Source organism: Charadrius vociferus, unplaced genomic scaffold, assembly GCF_000708025.1.
Source record: "Charadrius vociferus isolate BGI_N301 unplaced genomic scaffold, ASM70802v2 scaffold172, whole genome shotgun sequence".
In the NCBI taxonomy this organism is placed as follows: domain Eukaryota; kingdom Metazoa; phylum Chordata; class Aves; order Charadriiformes; family Charadriidae; genus Charadrius; species Charadrius vociferus.
Genome location: NW_009647217.1, coordinates 536,595 through 553,849, shown reverse-complemented (window position 1 = coordinate 553,849; position 17,255 = coordinate 536,595). Strand labels below are relative to the sequence as shown.

The 17,255-nt window shown below is 53.0% G+C and overlaps 1 protein-coding gene across 1 annotated transcript in view; it reads right to left on the bottom strand.

The window, feature by feature from the left end:
- CADM1 (cell adhesion molecule 1) overlaps nucleotides 1-17,255 on the bottom strand; it is an 86,191-nt gene that overhangs the window by 37,406 nt on the left and 31,530 nt on the right. Inside the window, exons 2-5 of the mRNA XM_009895932.1 lie at nucleotides 15,095-15,241; nucleotides 13,841-13,993; nucleotides 9,736-9,873; nucleotides 7,782-7,937 (exon numbers count right to left, since the gene is read on the bottom strand). Of these exons, the coding sequence (XP_009894234.1) occupies nucleotides 7,782-7,937; nucleotides 9,736-9,873; nucleotides 13,841-13,993; nucleotides 15,095-15,241 (594 nt within the window). The remainder of the gene's footprint in view (nucleotides 1-7,781; nucleotides 7,938-9,735; nucleotides 9,874-13,840; nucleotides 13,994-15,094; nucleotides 15,242-17,255) is intronic.

Sequence of the window (17,255 nt, the reverse complement as noted above, 5' to 3'; positions counted from 1 at the left end):
CACGGAGCAGCCGGCACCGGATGGCTCAGCATCCCGGGTGGCACCCACAGATGTTCCCCAGTTGTGAAGCTCCGTGGGTTGGAAGTTACCAAAACACTCATAGAATCATAGAAATGTCTAGGTTGGAAGAGACCCTTGGGATCATCAAGTGCAACCATCTGCCCTACTCTACAAAGTTCTCCCCTACACTGTATCCCCCAACACCACATCTAAACGGCTCTTAAACACATCCAGGGATGCTGACTCAACCACCTCCCTGGGCCGCCTATTCCAATGCCCGACCACTCTCTCTGTGAAAAATTCTTTCCTAATGTTCAGTCTAGAACGGTTCCTAATGTTCATAGAATGGTTTAGGTTGGGAGGGACCTTAAACACCATCCAGCCCATCCCGTGCCACAGGCAGGGCCACCTCCCACCAGCCCAGGTTGCTCCAAGCCCCGTCCAACCTGGCCTTGAACACCTCCAGGGATGGGGCAGCCACAGCTCCTCTGGGCACCCTGCGCCAGTGTCCCAGCCAGGTGCTCCAGCCCTCAGAGCCTCTTCGTGGCCCTCCAAGTTATTCCGCATTTGTCCCAGTTTTTCCCCTTATTAGCTGCTCGCCCAGTTTTTGCGCCATCAGCAAAGATTATTAACAGTGACTTCTTGAGAACTTCAAATGATTCATGGGAGCGCTGAACAGCATCAGGCCAAGCACCCGGCCAGCGCATTCACTCTAAAAATACCAGCGCTGGCTGATTACTCCCTAATGACTATCCTTTGAGATTTGCCAGTTAGTGATTTCTTAATCCATTTAAATGCGCGCTCCATCGATAACGCTTAGATCTCATTCACCAACCAAGATACCACGTTATACCGAGTTCGGTGCCTCACAAAAGCCTAAGCCTATTATTTCTACCTATCTCCTTTCATCAGGCCAACTGACGATCTCAACGGCAGGCCGGCCCCCCCAAGCGCCCCTCTCCAGGTGGGTGGTGTGACCTCTGGAGCTCCTGGAGGAGGGCAGCAAGCGCTCGGAGGTGGCAGCGGGATGGGTTTCTCCACCCGCACACCCGCCCTGTGGCTACATTCTCAGATGTTGCAGCCTGCGAGGATGCTAACACGCTCTAGGGATGACTTATCGCGGAGTATGACCACGTACTTAAAGAAAAGGCTGCTTTTTTGGGGGAAGGCACGTGAAAGGCGGTTAGGTTCTCACCCTCACGCCTCTCCCCTGAAACAGTCAGAATATGCACAATGAGGAAACTACGAGCAACAACTTTGACTCTGTGGTCATATCCAGGAATTTCACTGTGCACAACAGCTACCAGAAGCTGCTGCAGAGAACCCACGTTGCACGGGACACACGTGTTCTTTGGGGCCGTGCCAATGGGAGCAGCGTTGACTCATCACCGCCCAGCAGCTCCTGGTCCTCAGCAACCTCCGTGCAAAAGATACGGCTCCTGCAACGCAGCAATCTGCCCGCTCTACGCACAAAACCTGCACCAAAACAGTCATTAAAAACACAGTAGAAACACTCAGGGAAATGCTTCCTCTTTTCCGAAGCCCAGGTGACCCCTAACCCTCAGCAGCCATCACCAGCAACACACCAGCCGGCCCTTCCCGGCCGGCACCTCCAGCAGCGCCGGACCGTTCGCCAACGGAGAAAACGACAACGTGGATTCTTTCCATGGGGGAGAGGTAAAGAGAGCACCTGCCCTTCATTTAATGGCCAGCCCAGCCCGAACCACGACACCGTGACTCAGCCCAAAATCCTCTGTCCTGCACTGGGAAATTAGGTGCCGAACCCAAGTTTTAAAATCCATTTTACGATTACTGTATTAATTCCTGATGTGCACCTCTCGGCAGAAACGGTGACAGATGGCATCCTCAGGAGAAGGACGCTGCTGGCCGAGCCGAGTTCCGTCCCGCTTTAGGTAACTCTGGCTTCAAAGTCACCCAGATAATACTTCACACATCTTCCTTCGGACGCAGCTCCTCACCTCGGCTTTGCTCTGCGCTCCCAACCCCCTGATTTCTGCCGTCCCGTGCCTCGCCGCGCTGCCACGCCACCGGGAGAGAGGAGGAGGGCGCTTCGCGACGCGCTAAGACGACACGAGGCCGCACTGCTGATGCTCAGCCAAAATACAGAAACCTATTAAATAAACAGATCCCATGTTCGAAATAACAAATAAGCCTATGACGGGCGGTTCCCGACTTGCCTGGAAGGGCCTTTCGACCCCCAACACAGCTTTGCAAAATTCGCCCTCGACCAGAGGAACTGCAAGGTTTGGCTTGCAGCAGGGAGAGGCACGGCAACGCCGGCAGGTACGGGGGTGTAAACACTGCCCTTTTTAATATTTAAGCTCCCGCTGCTGCTTAACGCTCGCGAAAGGCAGAGTCCAGGCCGCACTGTGTGCTCCTCGCTCCCAACAACATTCCTCCGAGAAAACCTTATTAATGAGCTTGCAAACGAGCACCCAACTGGGAAATGTCACAAACAAGAGCGGCTAATGCCCCAGAAAATCAAATAACCGAACACTTGGCTGATTGTGGTGCTTTTCATATTTACTAAAAGGAAAAAAAAAAAAAAAAGAAAAAAAAAAAAGAAAAAGCTTTAAATCTAAGTTTCTGAAGGGGTCAACACCTCGCTGAACAAAACAACTCATTTATTCGTTTTTAGAAATCTCCAGATGATAAATTACATTGATGTTAATCACTTCACTGCATACTACGCAATTAATACTTGTACTCGATAGAAATATAAGGATTACTGGAGATGTGACAGCATACATATATGGCCAATTTTTACCATAATTGGGCGCAAAGAATTCTCCCATCGCAACAGCCGAGGCTGAAACAGATTCCATCAGTGCATATTTTAAAAGTACACGTGTAGATATTATAAAAAATGAATGTGTGACTAATTATAACTTCAGAAAAGCAAAAAAAAAAAAACACCAACCCAGAGAAAATGCCAGATCAAGACTTTGACATGTTCACTTCCAGTGTCACGTAATGAGATAAGGAAAAGCACCACAAGGGCTGAACTTAAGTGTCTCCGAGAATATCTGGTTCCATTCAATTCCTTAATGATATTTTAATGCATTTTGTTGCTTCATTTCCTTTCTAAAATTACACTCAACGCGCTGGCCGTCCATCCCTCACTGACGGATCCGAATTGCAAAAAGAAACCAACCCCGGCCAGAACTGGGGGACGTTTTCATGCCAATGCCATGCAACGGATCGTGGCCGCCCACGCGCGGGGCGCTACGTGCGCCGCTATTAATCACGCAGGGAGGCGTTATCGTTACCGTGAGGACACGGCACCATTTGTCAAACTGTTTGCTCTTGAGAAGCGTTACCGGGAGGGTCTCATACATACTACAGAGCGCTTCTTTGCAGAGATTTCTTTTTAATAACAGACCCTACGTTGTGAAGTTTTGAGATAAGTGCCAGGCTGTGCCACGTTACACGTGCAACAAATCGCCACTCCACGGGTTGGACGAGGGAACACTCAGCACCAATCAGTCTGGCTCCCAGTTCTGCTGACCACAGCAAAACAGCCCCAGTACACCCGCTCCCAACTTGCTCTTTATTTTCAGAACCCCAGACTGGTGGGGTGGGAAGGGCCCTCTGGAGCTCCCCCATCCCACCCCCCGCCAGAGCAGGGGCCCCTCCAGCAGTGGCACAGGACGGCGTCCAGGCGGGTTTGGGATGGCTCCAGAGGGGGAGACTCCCCCACCTCTCTGGGCAGCCTCTGCCACTGCTCTGCCGCCCTCACAGCAGAGAAGGCCCTCCTCAGGTGGAGATGGAACTGCCCATGGTCACCTTTGTGCCCGTTCCCTCTTGTCCTGTCACTGGGCACCGCTGGAAACAGACTGTTCCCATCCCCCCGGCACCTCCCTTGAAGGATTGATCAGCATTGATAAGATCCCCCTCAGTCTTCTCTTCTCCAGACTGAACAGCCCCACGTCCCTCAGCCTCTCCTCGTCAGAAAGACGCTCCAAACCCCTCACCACCTTTGTAGCCCTTTGCGGGACCGTCTCCAGCAGTTCCCTGTCCTAAAAGTTTAGCTTAGGGTATAATAACAAAACCAGTTTGAAAAGTAGTTTAGTTTTCAAAGTTTAGCTTAAGGTATAATAACAAGTGATCAGTACGTACGATGAAAGCGCATGAGATAACGCAGTATGTCTATGATTTGGCCGCAGTAGAAGCCCCCTCCTGCAGGAGAGCCGCTCCTCGCTCTCCGTCAGAGACGTGCCAGTCCCACCACCCGAGAGGACGCTTGGGAAGGAACACCCCGGGAGAGAAGACGGCGGCAGCCCCACAGCTCAGGTGCAGCACGGGAAGGACTGCGTCCCCGCACCCCGCAGAGGCGGCAGAGGGCCGGGTGCCGCGGCGGCGCTGCCGGGCTCAGCCTCGCGAGGAACCCCGCGCTTTCCCCCTCTGAAGAGTCTGGAACTGCTCTGCCTGTCCCCCTCGGCGAGCACTGTCTGCTCCCCTCCTCCCGGCCTGGGAAACGTGGGACGAGCCCAGCCCGGGGCGAGGAGGACAACAGCCATTTAGAAACATCTTCCCGAAGTTACGGGGAAACCGAAACAACCCGAAACCCCAAAGTGTGCAATTTTCTTTGAACCACAGCACAGAAGAAAATGTTCAAACGAATTGTTTTTAAAGCAGAGTGAAGTAGGTCACTTTGCAGACTTAAATCTCTGCACCTTCCTTTCTTTTTTTAGAAGAGGAGGACATTTCAATAAAATAAACAGACCTCCAAACGAGCTGAAGCACAAACGCTCCAGACTGTCAATGACACTTAAGGTCCTCATTGACCAAAAGACATCTGACATAGCCAGCTTTAAGCAAATCACCTTAAAAAGAGAAAAGGTAAACATTCTGAAGGCAGAATGAAGGAGCCCTGGGGGAAGCAATGCCTCTCCTCCTCCTCTTCCTCCTCTCCTCCTCGGCCACCCCCAACCTGTGCCGCAGCTCTGCCGGGGAGTGCTGACGAACCACCCCCGCGCAGCGGCGGATTATTCCCAGAAAACGGCCGCCCCGCGCGTGGGAGAGCAGCAAAGCGCCCCGTTCCCCCGGCAAGGTCGCCCACCCCAGAGGGCATCGACCCCCCCGGCTCCGGCGCTGCCCCCTTTGCCGGCTGCATTTCCACCACTCTCCTGCCAGGACAAGTGTCCCTCCCCCTCCCCCTTCCCCACTTTCCCAACTACGCAGTTTTCTGCTTGTTTTTTTTTCCTTTTAAAAAAAAAACAAAAAACCACAAACTTCTAAGTTGCATCTTACAAAAAAAAAAATATCTCTCCACGCTCTGAAATTTAGTCAGACAAAAAATACCTCATTATCTGAGAAGGCTCCATCCATCATCCTCCTGTCCTTCCCCCACACATTTCATGCTCGAGTTGGATACATTAAGTGCAGAGAAATACAACGTCTGCTGAGAAAAATGTTTTCCCGTGCCGTGCTGATGTTCGCAAGAGGCAGATCCGCCATGCCCTCGGTGGGACCGGGCAGGAGTTACGGGGAGAGAAGCTAGGAGCAGAGACTTGCGCAACCGGTCCGGAGCGATGCCTCTGCGGCTGCACCAGAAGCAGCAGCGCCCACGGGCGCAGGACGAGCAGCGAGTGCTTTGGAGGTGCGGCAGTTGACGTGCCCGGAAGGTAACACCATGGTCAGTGGGAGCGCACCCACAGCAGTGGGGAGGAGTCCCTTCCTCCGGCTGCAAACCCCCAAACCACGACAAAGCCACCACTGAGACCGTATCAGTTAGGCCTGGTTGCTGGAGCCTAAGCTCCCCAAGGCACCAAGCCCACGTCCACGGGAGCTCTGACGGAGATGCCCACCCGCAAAGACCAGAGGATCTTCCTCCTGCCCACGCTCTCCCCTTGGCCAACGAGGCCTCAGGTTGGAGCAGGAAAAGCTCAAGGGTAAAAGTTTGCTCTGCAACTGCCTTTTCTGCCCGAAGTTCAGGTCCAACAGCAGGTACGAAACGCAAACGTCTGGACGCATTCCAGCACACCAAGTCCCGAAGCCCCAGTTGCTGGGAGCCGCAAGGTTGTGATGCACGACATGTTCTTCTGCTGGTGCTCCTCTCAAGCCATCTGCTGCTGCCCACTGAAGGAACTGACTGGACTAGCGTGGGTCAAGGCCCCATATATACACGTAATTACTTTTAACAGGCTCAGAGTTTCATTCAGACCAGAACATAAACCCAAACCAGTCCGGAAGCCCCTCTCCTCCTCATCCCCGCTCCCTTCCGAGGAGGCTCCGCGCTAGCTCCATTCCAACAAGCAGCTCCGCAGCCCGACACAGATGGGCCGGCAGTGTCCTCCCTGTCAGCTGGGGGCTGCACGCGTCCCGTAGGACGGACAGACAACCACAGTTCATGTGCCTTGCCGTCGTTGCACAGGGAACCCCGAAAAGGCTGCCAACAAAAGCAGTCAGGAAGGAATTACTTGAGGAAGAACAGAAAAAATGTTACGTTTTTTGCAGAAACAGTGGCCCTCTCCTGTCCCCTCCTACCCCATCGAACGGCCGGGATTTCACAGGAACTTCTGAAAGGAAGCCTAAAGGTAATTCTGATGCTCTTTCAACCAAGGGGAAGAAACCCGGCAAGATTTCAATAGCTCCGCGTGATCGGGGAGATTGGATTTTATTTTTTCCCCGTTAAGTATTTGATCAAGCCTCACAAAGGTGCTAATGTATTATTAAAGCTAATGGAGCTCTACAAGAAATGTTAATGGACATTAAGTTTGCATAAATGAATTACACATTAGCACAGTCGCAAGAAATCTAGTATCTGCCAATTGAGGTAGTATCTGATCTTTCCTGTTTTCCTCATTACAGGAACATTACTTCCCGCTAGTTTCAGAGATACGAGAATTGTAACCAAGATGTTTGTAATGAAACTACATAATGAAGCAGATGAAATAAATTAATACAAAACTTCCTCTTCCCCTTTTAATGCAGTGTTATAGTTGAATTGAACCTACAAAAAGGAGCACTCTGAATGGACGTAGCGCTCCGGAGCTCGGAGGCGCCCCAGCCGTGCTGCGAGGACTGACTGACCGCGCTTTCGGGAGCCCTTCCCCGGGCAGAGGTGCGCGTACGCGGCAGCGCCGGCGTCTCCACCAGCTGACCGGCCGGCATGGCTGCGCTTGGGACCGCAGGTATTTCCAGGTACCTGCTCGTAAACCTTGTTAAGGTCACACACGGCACAGCAGTTCCTAAAGGAAGGGAAATGCATTATTAACACTGAACACGTTGGAGCGTTAGAGAAAATAGGTTGGCCTTAGTCTGCGGTGATGCTACGCGTTCCACATAATTCACGTTACTCTCATTTAGAAAACCAGTCGGTGCTGTATGGTCACAGCGCACAGTACCGAGTTTCTCCGGCCCAGAACCCAGCTTTTGCCAGGAAACTCGCCGTGGCGGCCAGTGGCGTCGGTGTGGCAGCAGAGAGGCACTGTTCGAAGAGGTTAAGTAGGTTGCTAGAAGAAAAGTACTCGGATTTAATCTGTTCTGACAATTATAAAGCCCGGCCAGGAACCTTTGACGGTGTACGTTCTATGTGCAGAAAGTTATTTCTTAAGAGAACAAAGGTATTTGTTGTATCACAGAAGGGGCAGGAAAAGTCGTGGCTTCAGCCACCAAGTGGTACCCAACACCTTGATTTCAGTTTTTAAATAACAGGATATAAACCTATGCTGTAATTTTATCACACAGCGAACAGTTCCTGAACTCTCAGGCGAGCAATTTTCCACGTTCAGAGAATGAAAAGTTCTGCTACTCACACATGACTTCCAGGTAGCGCTGTGTCTGCAAGTCCTTGACAGCAGGGTGATCCACCAGGCAGATGACAGGGACCCCGTCGTCCTCCCGTCCCACCTTCAGCACCAGCTGGCTGGTCACCGTGTACATGTCGGACCACTGCTCCACCTCCGACTTGCCTGCCGGGGAGAGCGGAGAGTGACCACCGAGGGAGGACCCCCGCACCCAGGGCAGCCCCCCCTCCCGGCCCCGCTCTGCGCTGAGGCGTAGGGTGGGGGGTCCGCCCGCGCGAAGCAGCGCACCTCTCCCTCCCGTTGCTGCCAATTAACGTCCACACTGCGGTACCGCGATGATTAACAATCCCCTTACACCGTCCCCAAATCCCCAAACTCCTAAATCGATGAGCTGCAAATCCCCTCCCCCTCCTGAATCAACAAATTAGCCAGAAAAGTGATTAAACAGATTAACTTAATTAAAAGTAGTATCGATAGGCTGGAGGCTTTCCGCAGCGCTCCGCTGGAAGGAGAGAAGAGCAGCGGTGGTTGGAGCCACGCGCAGCTCAGTGCTGGTGCCCGGAGGATGCCGCAACGCACCACATGGAAACGAGGAGGAAAAAAAGACGAGAGGGGAGAAAAAGGATTTTTCTGTAACTGAGCAAGCGCTTGCTGACAACACACCTCCGCTTCGTTTTCAGATACTCTTATCTGTGGCTTTTCATGTAAGAATTCACAATCAAAACGTTAAGAGCAACTTTCCTAGCAGAGGTCTTTCAAACCCAAAATATTTCGGTATGATATATTAAAGTGAGACAGAGGGCAGCTGCAGAAAGCCACAGCCATTGATACTTAGAGGAAAGGGGTTCTGACGGGGGGAGCTACGCTGTCCCGCTATTCACAACCCGCGACCAGGCGTTTCGGTTTCTCTGCTTCTGTTTCAATAAAAATCCGAAGAACCGGCAGGGTGAGCCGGTATTGCAAGCAGCTACTGCTCATCTCGGCAGTCTTCAGCGAGGGAGGAAAGCTGGGATGCCGCTGCCCGCACAAGGAGGCTCAGCCAAGGAGCCGGACAGGCCAGGCACGAAGGGTGGAACGCTACCGCCCTGCCGCCCGCCGGGACGGGGACGGAGCCCCGGAAGGGCATCACTGGAAGATGGGCGCACCACGCCGACGACAACCGGTGCCGGCAGTCAGCGGGGCACCACTTGGCGCGGCAGCAGGTCTGCCGTCCACCTCCCTCAGCATGCGCTCAGCGTGCGTCCTACTCGGGTGCTCGCAGGTGTCGGACTTAACGAGAGGATTTTCTCTTGCGCTTGTGGGGGGGTTGAAGTAACGAGTGTGGACTTCGGTAGAGAGCCCTTCAGCGTCTCAGACTGGGTAAAGCACAGAGGTGGTGTCAACCGAGCTCACATCTACGTGCAGACTTAAACTAACAGCACGTCACATGCAATCAGAGTCAGCGACTGGAATGTGCAAATACTGGGAGCAACCAGACTTCAGGGAGTCGGAGAAACCCATCTTATATGAATATTCAACTGAACACGGAGAAAACGCTCTATAAACAAGAGAGCGAGACGTGAAGGTGAACTGAAAATCTTTACAGCCCGAAGCGCGGATGATCCTACTCGTACCTAAACCGGGGCGGAAAGCTACACAAACCACCGCAGAAATACACTCCACGCGCAGCTCTGGGGCTCCTCGAGGTCACCTGCAGTTACAGCACGACTCCCGAGCACCGCGCTCGAGCCTGGCAGGTAGGCAGAGGACCAAATGGAGTTCAGTCCTTCTGTGTTAGAGAACAATCTGTCTGCCCACATACTCCTTTGTTCCTGAGCTGGCGTTTAAGGCAGCTCGCTCTACTTTTTTTTCTTTCTTTTTCTTTTCCCCCCCTCTTAAACTGGCAAGAGAGAACAAATACCCAGCGTTACATAAACCATTTCAGCTCCCTGCAAAAAGTGAGTGAGTGAGAGGACACATGTACCGGTTAGCTCCTTGTTGCCTTTGAACCATCTGATGGTGGTGGCTGGTCTGCTGGCCATGGCAGTGCAGTTCAGCTCAATCTCTTCTCCCTCAACGGCGACTTCTTTCTGGATATCAATTACCAAATTGCGTGGCGGGACTGCAATGAAGAGCACAACACAACGCATACGTGATGAAAGAAACATCGTTCGATCGCTACCGCGAGAGAACGCCTTCAGGAAAGGCCGACGAATCTAGTAGAGGAAACTATCCACCAGCATTTATTTGATCTTTCAATCGATCAAATCCTTTGATAGGAGGTTTCACAGTCATCAGAGGAAGCGCTTTCACTCTCCACCTAATAATCATCGTGGTTTCGCAAATTATTACTTATCAAATTTGTAACTTTCTGTTCTCTCTCCCAGGCAGACACCGTTCCAGGGAAGAGCTGGAGGCTTCTGCGCTACCGGGTTGTGCGTGTCGCTATTTAAAATACAGCTTGACTCCGTGCACATTTCTTGACTTCTTCTGACAAGGCGAGGAAACACAAAAGCTGACATTTGGAAGTGCATTACTTACCGTGCCTCTAACCTCGCAAGGCAATTTTTCTCTCCTGCTGTTGGGCTCCAAGCCTCACCGCGAGCAGTGGACGCGGGCCAGCAGACATCAAGCTCGTTTCAGGCGCTCGCAAAGCCACCGAGCGCGAGGCCAGAGTGGAATGCCATCGCCTCTGGAGCGACGCCGCGTGCCCCATCGCACCCCCGTACACCGAACACAAACCCAGCCCTGAGAGGGGAGCGCCGGCTCCGTGCGACCCACACCGGCAGCACAGGCGCTTCCAATTCGCCCTTCTCCCCAGACACCTCTCCTTCCAACAACAAATTCAGAAGACCGTACCCCACGAGAAATAACCCAGTGATACTCAGAAACAGGACAGAGCTTCCGGGGGATAACGGCCACTGCGGCGCAACCCGGAGATGAGACGGACGGGCTTAAGCATCACAACACGGGAACGAGGAGTGTCGTCGCCGTGAAAGCAGCCGTAGCCAGCGAGGCGAGACCAGACAAAAGGAACATCAAGAGCTCGTGCAGCACAGGGCTGCAGGTTCAGGAGGCCCCAGAACTTCCAAAGGAAACTCAACTTTGCTCTGCTCCATATGATTAAGCAAGTGCATAGTTCAAATGTGACTAACATGTTTCTGAGCTAATGAAGAACAAATATGTATAAATACCATCCAGATGATCAAATGGACTAATTAGTCACTTGTGGCTTTTCTCTAAAAAGAACAGAACGGGCTACATATTTGAGACTTTCACATGTTCCAATTAAGCACGAATAAATCTACATATCGTGCCACGGAAAACATTAAAGTACACGGGAGAGCAGGGGGAAGCACACTGCTGAAGAAAGCGAGCGCGAAGCTCTCGCCGAACAGCGACTGCAAAGAAGGATGCCGCGAAACTTCGCTCCGCTCTCGGAAGCGCGCATCACTAGAAGCAGAGCAGCAAAACTACTCTTTGATAATAACTAAGATATATCCAAGTCTGAGCGATGAGCACGGGGTCTTTGGTGGGGACCAGCCGCGTGCTGACACGGAGACCACTCCCCCACCTCGGATCATTTTTTCTTCTAATTAGGGAGTCAATGACAGGGAAGGCAGGGAAGATATGTTATCCCTGGTGCCACGGCAGCCCAGCGCTCCGTACCAACGCCAGCTAAGGTAAACACTCCCCTCCTCAGCCTTCTGACAAGAAACGTCCCTCTTCGCTGCCTGCGCGGTGGACTCCGGTTTGGCCCGAGCGAGCGATGAAGGTGAAGAGGAAAACCCGCTGCTCGGTGGACGTCGGGGCTGGCACGCACTGGCCGTGCTGCAAGACCTTCTCAAGAACAACTGAAGACAAAACACTTTTCCCCGATTTCTGAAGCAGGATTCACGTCCAAAAAAATAAACAAACAACTGCCTTTTGTCTCCCACTTGAAAGAGATGCGGTGCTGGCTTATAGGTGACTAAAGTAAGTACTATTATTTCAAAGACCTTCTTAGCATTGCTAGCAGTGAAATGAAATCCAACAAACTCTTTTTGCGTGCGTGTGATCAGAGGGAAGAGCTGGAAGAGAGCTTCCGACTCCTACGAATATCAGACAGCGCGCTAAAACTTTGAAGATGTTGATAAACACAATCGCTACAGCAGGACTGCTTATAAACATTATTTAAACAACGTATAAAAACCTAAGAACCAAATCTCATTAAATAAAAGGAGGAAGATTTAAACTAATCAGCCAGCGAGATCTTGCATTAAGTCACCCTCTGTGATTCAGGTTCTCCTATTTAAAGGGTCTTAAAGGCCGCTGCTAATCAGCGGGAACGGCGGTGGTAGCGGGAGCTGCTCGTGTGGCAACCGCCCCGGTCTCGCGGCTGCACGTCACCGCGGCGCAGCCCCGGGGAGCAAAGGGAAGGCAGGAGCTCGCCGGATCTCGGGGGGGAGGGGGCAGAATTAGCTCTGCTAACAGCCGTTCCTAAGCAAACGAGCAAACCGACGATGTCAAATGAGAGATCTCACGGTCTCTCACATGTGAAAGAAGTTTTCGCTAAAATTAATAGGAAGCTATCACTTTCCATTAGGGGAACGCAAGATTTCACTGAATATATACGTCAACTGACAAACACGCAAAAACTTACGCGTTTTCACAAGGGCAGGAGGCTCTCCAGCGATGCCGGTACTGATATCTGCCCTTAAGGAATCTCATCGATGGGCAAAGACGCTGTCAGTCGTCATTAAAATGTAATCTCTCAAATCCCCAAGTTTTGAAGAAAAGATTCGGTATGTGATCAGAGTAGTCTGATTACGGGAAACACACAATTCATAAACTGAACTGTTCTACCACGCTACAAAGCATTCATCCTTAATTTATTTTCCCTCGGCATATCGGATAATTATTGAAAGACATTTTCTACAGCTTTTACTTTCTGGCTGACTTCTTTCTCGCTTCACCAAACGAGACACAACCACTGCCGCTTATCTTCCCTTCTTCCTACCAAACGTGCCTTCGCTCGCCCTGGAGAGGACAGCCAGGAGCCGGGGAGGGCTCGTCACGCGCAGCTCCTGCTGCTCTGCCCAGCCTCGCGCCGCACAGACATTCCTGCCGGGCTCTTAGCAGGTCCGGACCTGCCTGAGAAGCCAAACGATTCACTCGGATGCTCTACAGATCAGTGACAGCACAAACAAGTAACCCCCGTGGGCAGTCTGCTAACGAAGGCTGCTGTGAAACCACAGAGGGCAGGAAAACCTCGCCGCCTCTCCGAGCGACCTGCCCAAGTAAAACAGAGGCTCGGAAGGGGAGAAGACCTCGTGCTTATACCCCTCCTTATCCTCTGAAGCCAAAAAAGGCCAGAGCCCAGGCCCGGGGGGGGCCGCGCCGCGCGCCCCCCCTGCCGCTCTGCCCAGCCTCGCGCCGCACAGACATTCCTGCCGGGCTCTTAGCAGGTCCAGACCTGCCTGAGAAGCCAAACGATTCACTCGGATGCTCTACAGAGCAGTGACAGCACAAACAAGTAACCCCCGTGGGCGGTCTGCTAACGAAGGCTGCTGTGAAACCACAGAGGGCAGGAAAACCTCGCCGCCTCTCCGAGCGACCTGCCCAAGTAAAACAGAGGCTCGGAAGGGGAGAAGACCTCGTGCTTATACCCCTCCTTATCCTCTGAAGCCAAAAAAGGCCAGAGAACAAAAAGACGACCCGCAAATCCCACCAAATACGACATAACCTACAAAGAGAGGCCGCGGGCGCGACCAGGGATGCCTGGCGAGGCTGGAAGGTGGGGCTGGAAGGTGGGGCTGGAAGATGGGGCTGGAAGGTGGGGCAGAAGCGACAGCACGCCACCAGACAGCCTGCGTGGCGCTTGCTGGCAGCCCTGGAAAATCCTGTGTCTGCACTCGCAGCTACTGAAGAGCCGCGCTGGTCTCCGGCAGGAGAGCAGCGGGCGTTCAGACCCGGGCAGCACCTTACAGCTGGAGAGAGCGGCTCTCCCTGGGCGGCTGAAGCTCTCCGAGCGCCGAGGGAGCCCCGGCCCGCCGACCCCACACGTCCAGGGACCACAAAGTTCACCGCCAGCACCGTTCGCTCCTTACCGAGCACTGTAATCGTGGTATAAATTTCCTGGGGGGGATCGGTGTAGAGCTGGCAGAAGTACCTTCCTTCATCAGAAATGGAGACGTTCGTCAAGGACACGCGGAGCTCGCTGTTGGAGAAGTTCACCAGCTGGAACCTGCTGTCCTTCAGCGCTGCGGAGCAAGCACACCCTTAGTGACCGCCATGGGAGATGCACCCTCCCCTCCCACCGCACAGCAAAGGCAAAGGTCCGTCAAAACACCCGCAGCATCTCCACAAGCACCCCACGGGTTCCTGTCTGCAGCCTCCAAACTGCTCCTCGCCTCTAAGTCTGGACGGAGGAAATATTTCTGTTCTCAGATCATTACAAAGAATCAACATAAGCAAATCAGCGGGCACAGCACCGCATCTTTGGACAGGGTTTTATTATCACATGGCTTCGGGTTGTGTAGTGCTTACTGGGAAAATACACTTCTAGAGGGACCCACTTCCCACTGCACGCAGTCGGTGGGCTAGGGACAGCGTGAGAGAGAAAAGAACTGGGAAAAATAGTTTAAAATCCCTTTCCTGACCAGTAATAGCAGCCCAAATTCTCTTCAAGAACGTGGAAATGGAGCGTTTGCAATCTTACCAGCGGAACACCAGGGCCTGGAAGAGTGGAGCGAGCCGCCCCGCACGCGCACACCGTTAGACCGCACCGTGCCGGGAAGGGAACGAGCTGCGCCGTGCGTCTCCGCAACGCGGGGCACAACGCGTCCCGTCCCCGCGGTGGCGTTAATGCGGACAATTTCAGGCGTTTGGTTGGAGGGAGCACGCTCTGTGGCAGTGTCACAACAGCAGACAAAGCCAGACACGTTCACTGGATACGGCAGTGATGGGAGGTTCTGTTTTGGTTATAAAGAAGCACAGATTGTCTCGAAATGTTCAGTCTTCAAACCAAACAGATTACCTCCGAGAACATTGCACTGTCTCGGTGTTGCCCTATTCAATTTGTTTGTGTCAGCTAAATATTTGGCACTCAATTGCAATTCACCCTGAATTACTACAATCAATTCCTACTGCAAAGTAAGCCGGTCTGGCTTTTAAAGGGGACCATCAAGGTTTCCATTAAGGAGAAAGATTATGATTGCCTGTCTCATCCACCCTCTAAAGAACTGCCTAAACTTTAAGTGTCTAGCGTTACGTTAAAAGAAGAGATCTCGGCAAACGCTTTCTCCCGAGTGCAAGCGAGGTGCGGGGAAAGTTATCATCACACAAGGGAGGATCAAACTTACGCCTGAAATCTCGGAAATAAATCGTTTGTCTGTTGGGATTCAGGAGCTGAATCACCGAGTCGTCGCTGTTCTTGACGCGGCAGCTGATGGTGGCGACGTCTCCCTCCACCACCGTCACGTCTTCAGTAACCAGATTCTGGCCATCACCTTAAAGAGAGAGCAAAGATCATGGAATCATAGAATAGATGAAGCAGCCGGAGCACAAATGACCTCCGCGGGCCCCGTTTGGCGATGAACAGCTCCACCACCACCGCAGGCTCGGCGCTCCTGCGAAACCTGTCCGGGGCACGACCCCCGGGCTGCTCTGCCAAAGCGCTCTTGGAGCTATAACCCACCAGCCGAAGTGATGGAAAACGCGTGTTTTCCGCAGGAGGGGCCTCGGGCAGGCAGCGGCGAGTCACCCACCGGCAGGGGGACAACGAAGCAGGACCCCGGCAGTAACCAAGCACACGTCCCCTGCCCAGCCACATCTGGGCTTTGCTGGGGCGGACAGTAATTCCGCCATTACCCGCACAACAAACGCGCCAAACAGCAACGCCAGCGAATACAAACACGGACCATCCCCCCCGACCTGCACTGCCCACCGGCACGTTGAAGAGAAGTCACTGGAAGGTAGCTCGGCGGGGGAATCCCGGGAGAAGCACCGCGCTGTCGGTAAAACGACCTCGGCACGGAGCACGCTTCTCAGGGCGCGGGGGCCACCGATCCCGGTACCGTCGCTCTGCTGCGCTTCACGGCGTGACCAAAGGCAGGGGACGAGGGAACGGTCTCGCTGGACACCACCCGCCCCTCCGCGCTTTGGTACTCGCCCCGGCCTCGGGGAGCAAGTGCCATGCGTGGAAACGGCGCAAATTCCCTTCCTCTCTCAAAAGATGAATTTTGTTAAATTACCTTGAAAGAACAATTCGCTCTAAGAAGCATTTATCCTTTGACTTGACCAGAGAGACGTTAGGGAACCAGTTTTTACTCACGCCGTGTAATCAGTAGGCGCTATTAATGTCCAGAGGCAGGAAAAAAAGAATTCGATGCAATTATGCTGTGGGAGCCTTGTAATCATTCACAGGTCATCACCTCGAAAACTCTCCTCCTAATGAATCGAATCATTCCATCACATGCACACCGAGAAATTTGCTTCACGTGGTAAAGAATGCAGAGGACTGGGACTGGAAAACAGCGCTTTGCATTTCAATTTTTCCATAACTCCCGAGCGTCCGTGGGGTGAGGAACGGAGCCGGAGGAGCGCGGAGCCCAGGCAGGAGCGGGACACGCCGCCCCGGGGCTCCAGCCAGGGGATCGCTAATTGCAGTCCCATTCCGTAACGACTTCGGTTTGCTTTCAGACCACACCGGCCTTACGGACGAGGAGGCAAAGCAAAGCGGGAGAAATTCGGAACCTTTGCCTGCCCGTTTGGCAGGCGAGGCAGAGGGACCCGGCCAAGGGTGGGGGGCAGGAGAAGCCCTCTGCTACCACCAGCGCGGGGAGCGGCAGGAGACGGGCCCGCTCCCGGGGCAGCCGGCAAAACCGCAGAACCGCGAGTTTCTGATGAAGGTTGCAAGCAGTAAATCTGGGCACGTTCTTCTTTCCTCTTGCACTCTCTCCATTTTTCTTTCTTTGTTTCTTTCCGATTTACGTTCAGTATTTGACATGCCTCGGAAATACGCGTTTGACAAAAAGTTTGCATCGTTTGGAAAAAGAGATTGATAAATTGTCAGACGTTGAGTTGACGTCTCGGCACATTTTTCTGCCCTCTCGGTATAAATTTAATTTCTCCAGATTGATGAACTTTAAACAGCAACAGGAAAAGTTGTTACCGAACAGAATAACACCCGTGCCAGACAAGAGCCCCCCAGGCCCATCGCAAGGGGCGCAAAGAGCCCGTCACAGATGTTTTCCTGGCTCCTGCTCCACTTCCCACAAGCTGACGGTGCTCGAAGCCCTCAGGACTGCAGATGAGCATCCAGCCATCCCACCACACTAGTAGCACCCCTCAGCATCGTGTCCTTCAACACCTCTAACCCCTGCAATATGCAAGTTTGTCAAGTAATATAACAGAATCATAGAATGGTTTGGATTGGAAGGGACCTTCAAAGGTCATCTAGTCCCCCCCTTGTCCTGGGCAGGGCCACCTCCCCCCAGCCCAGGTTGCTCAGAGCCCCGTCCA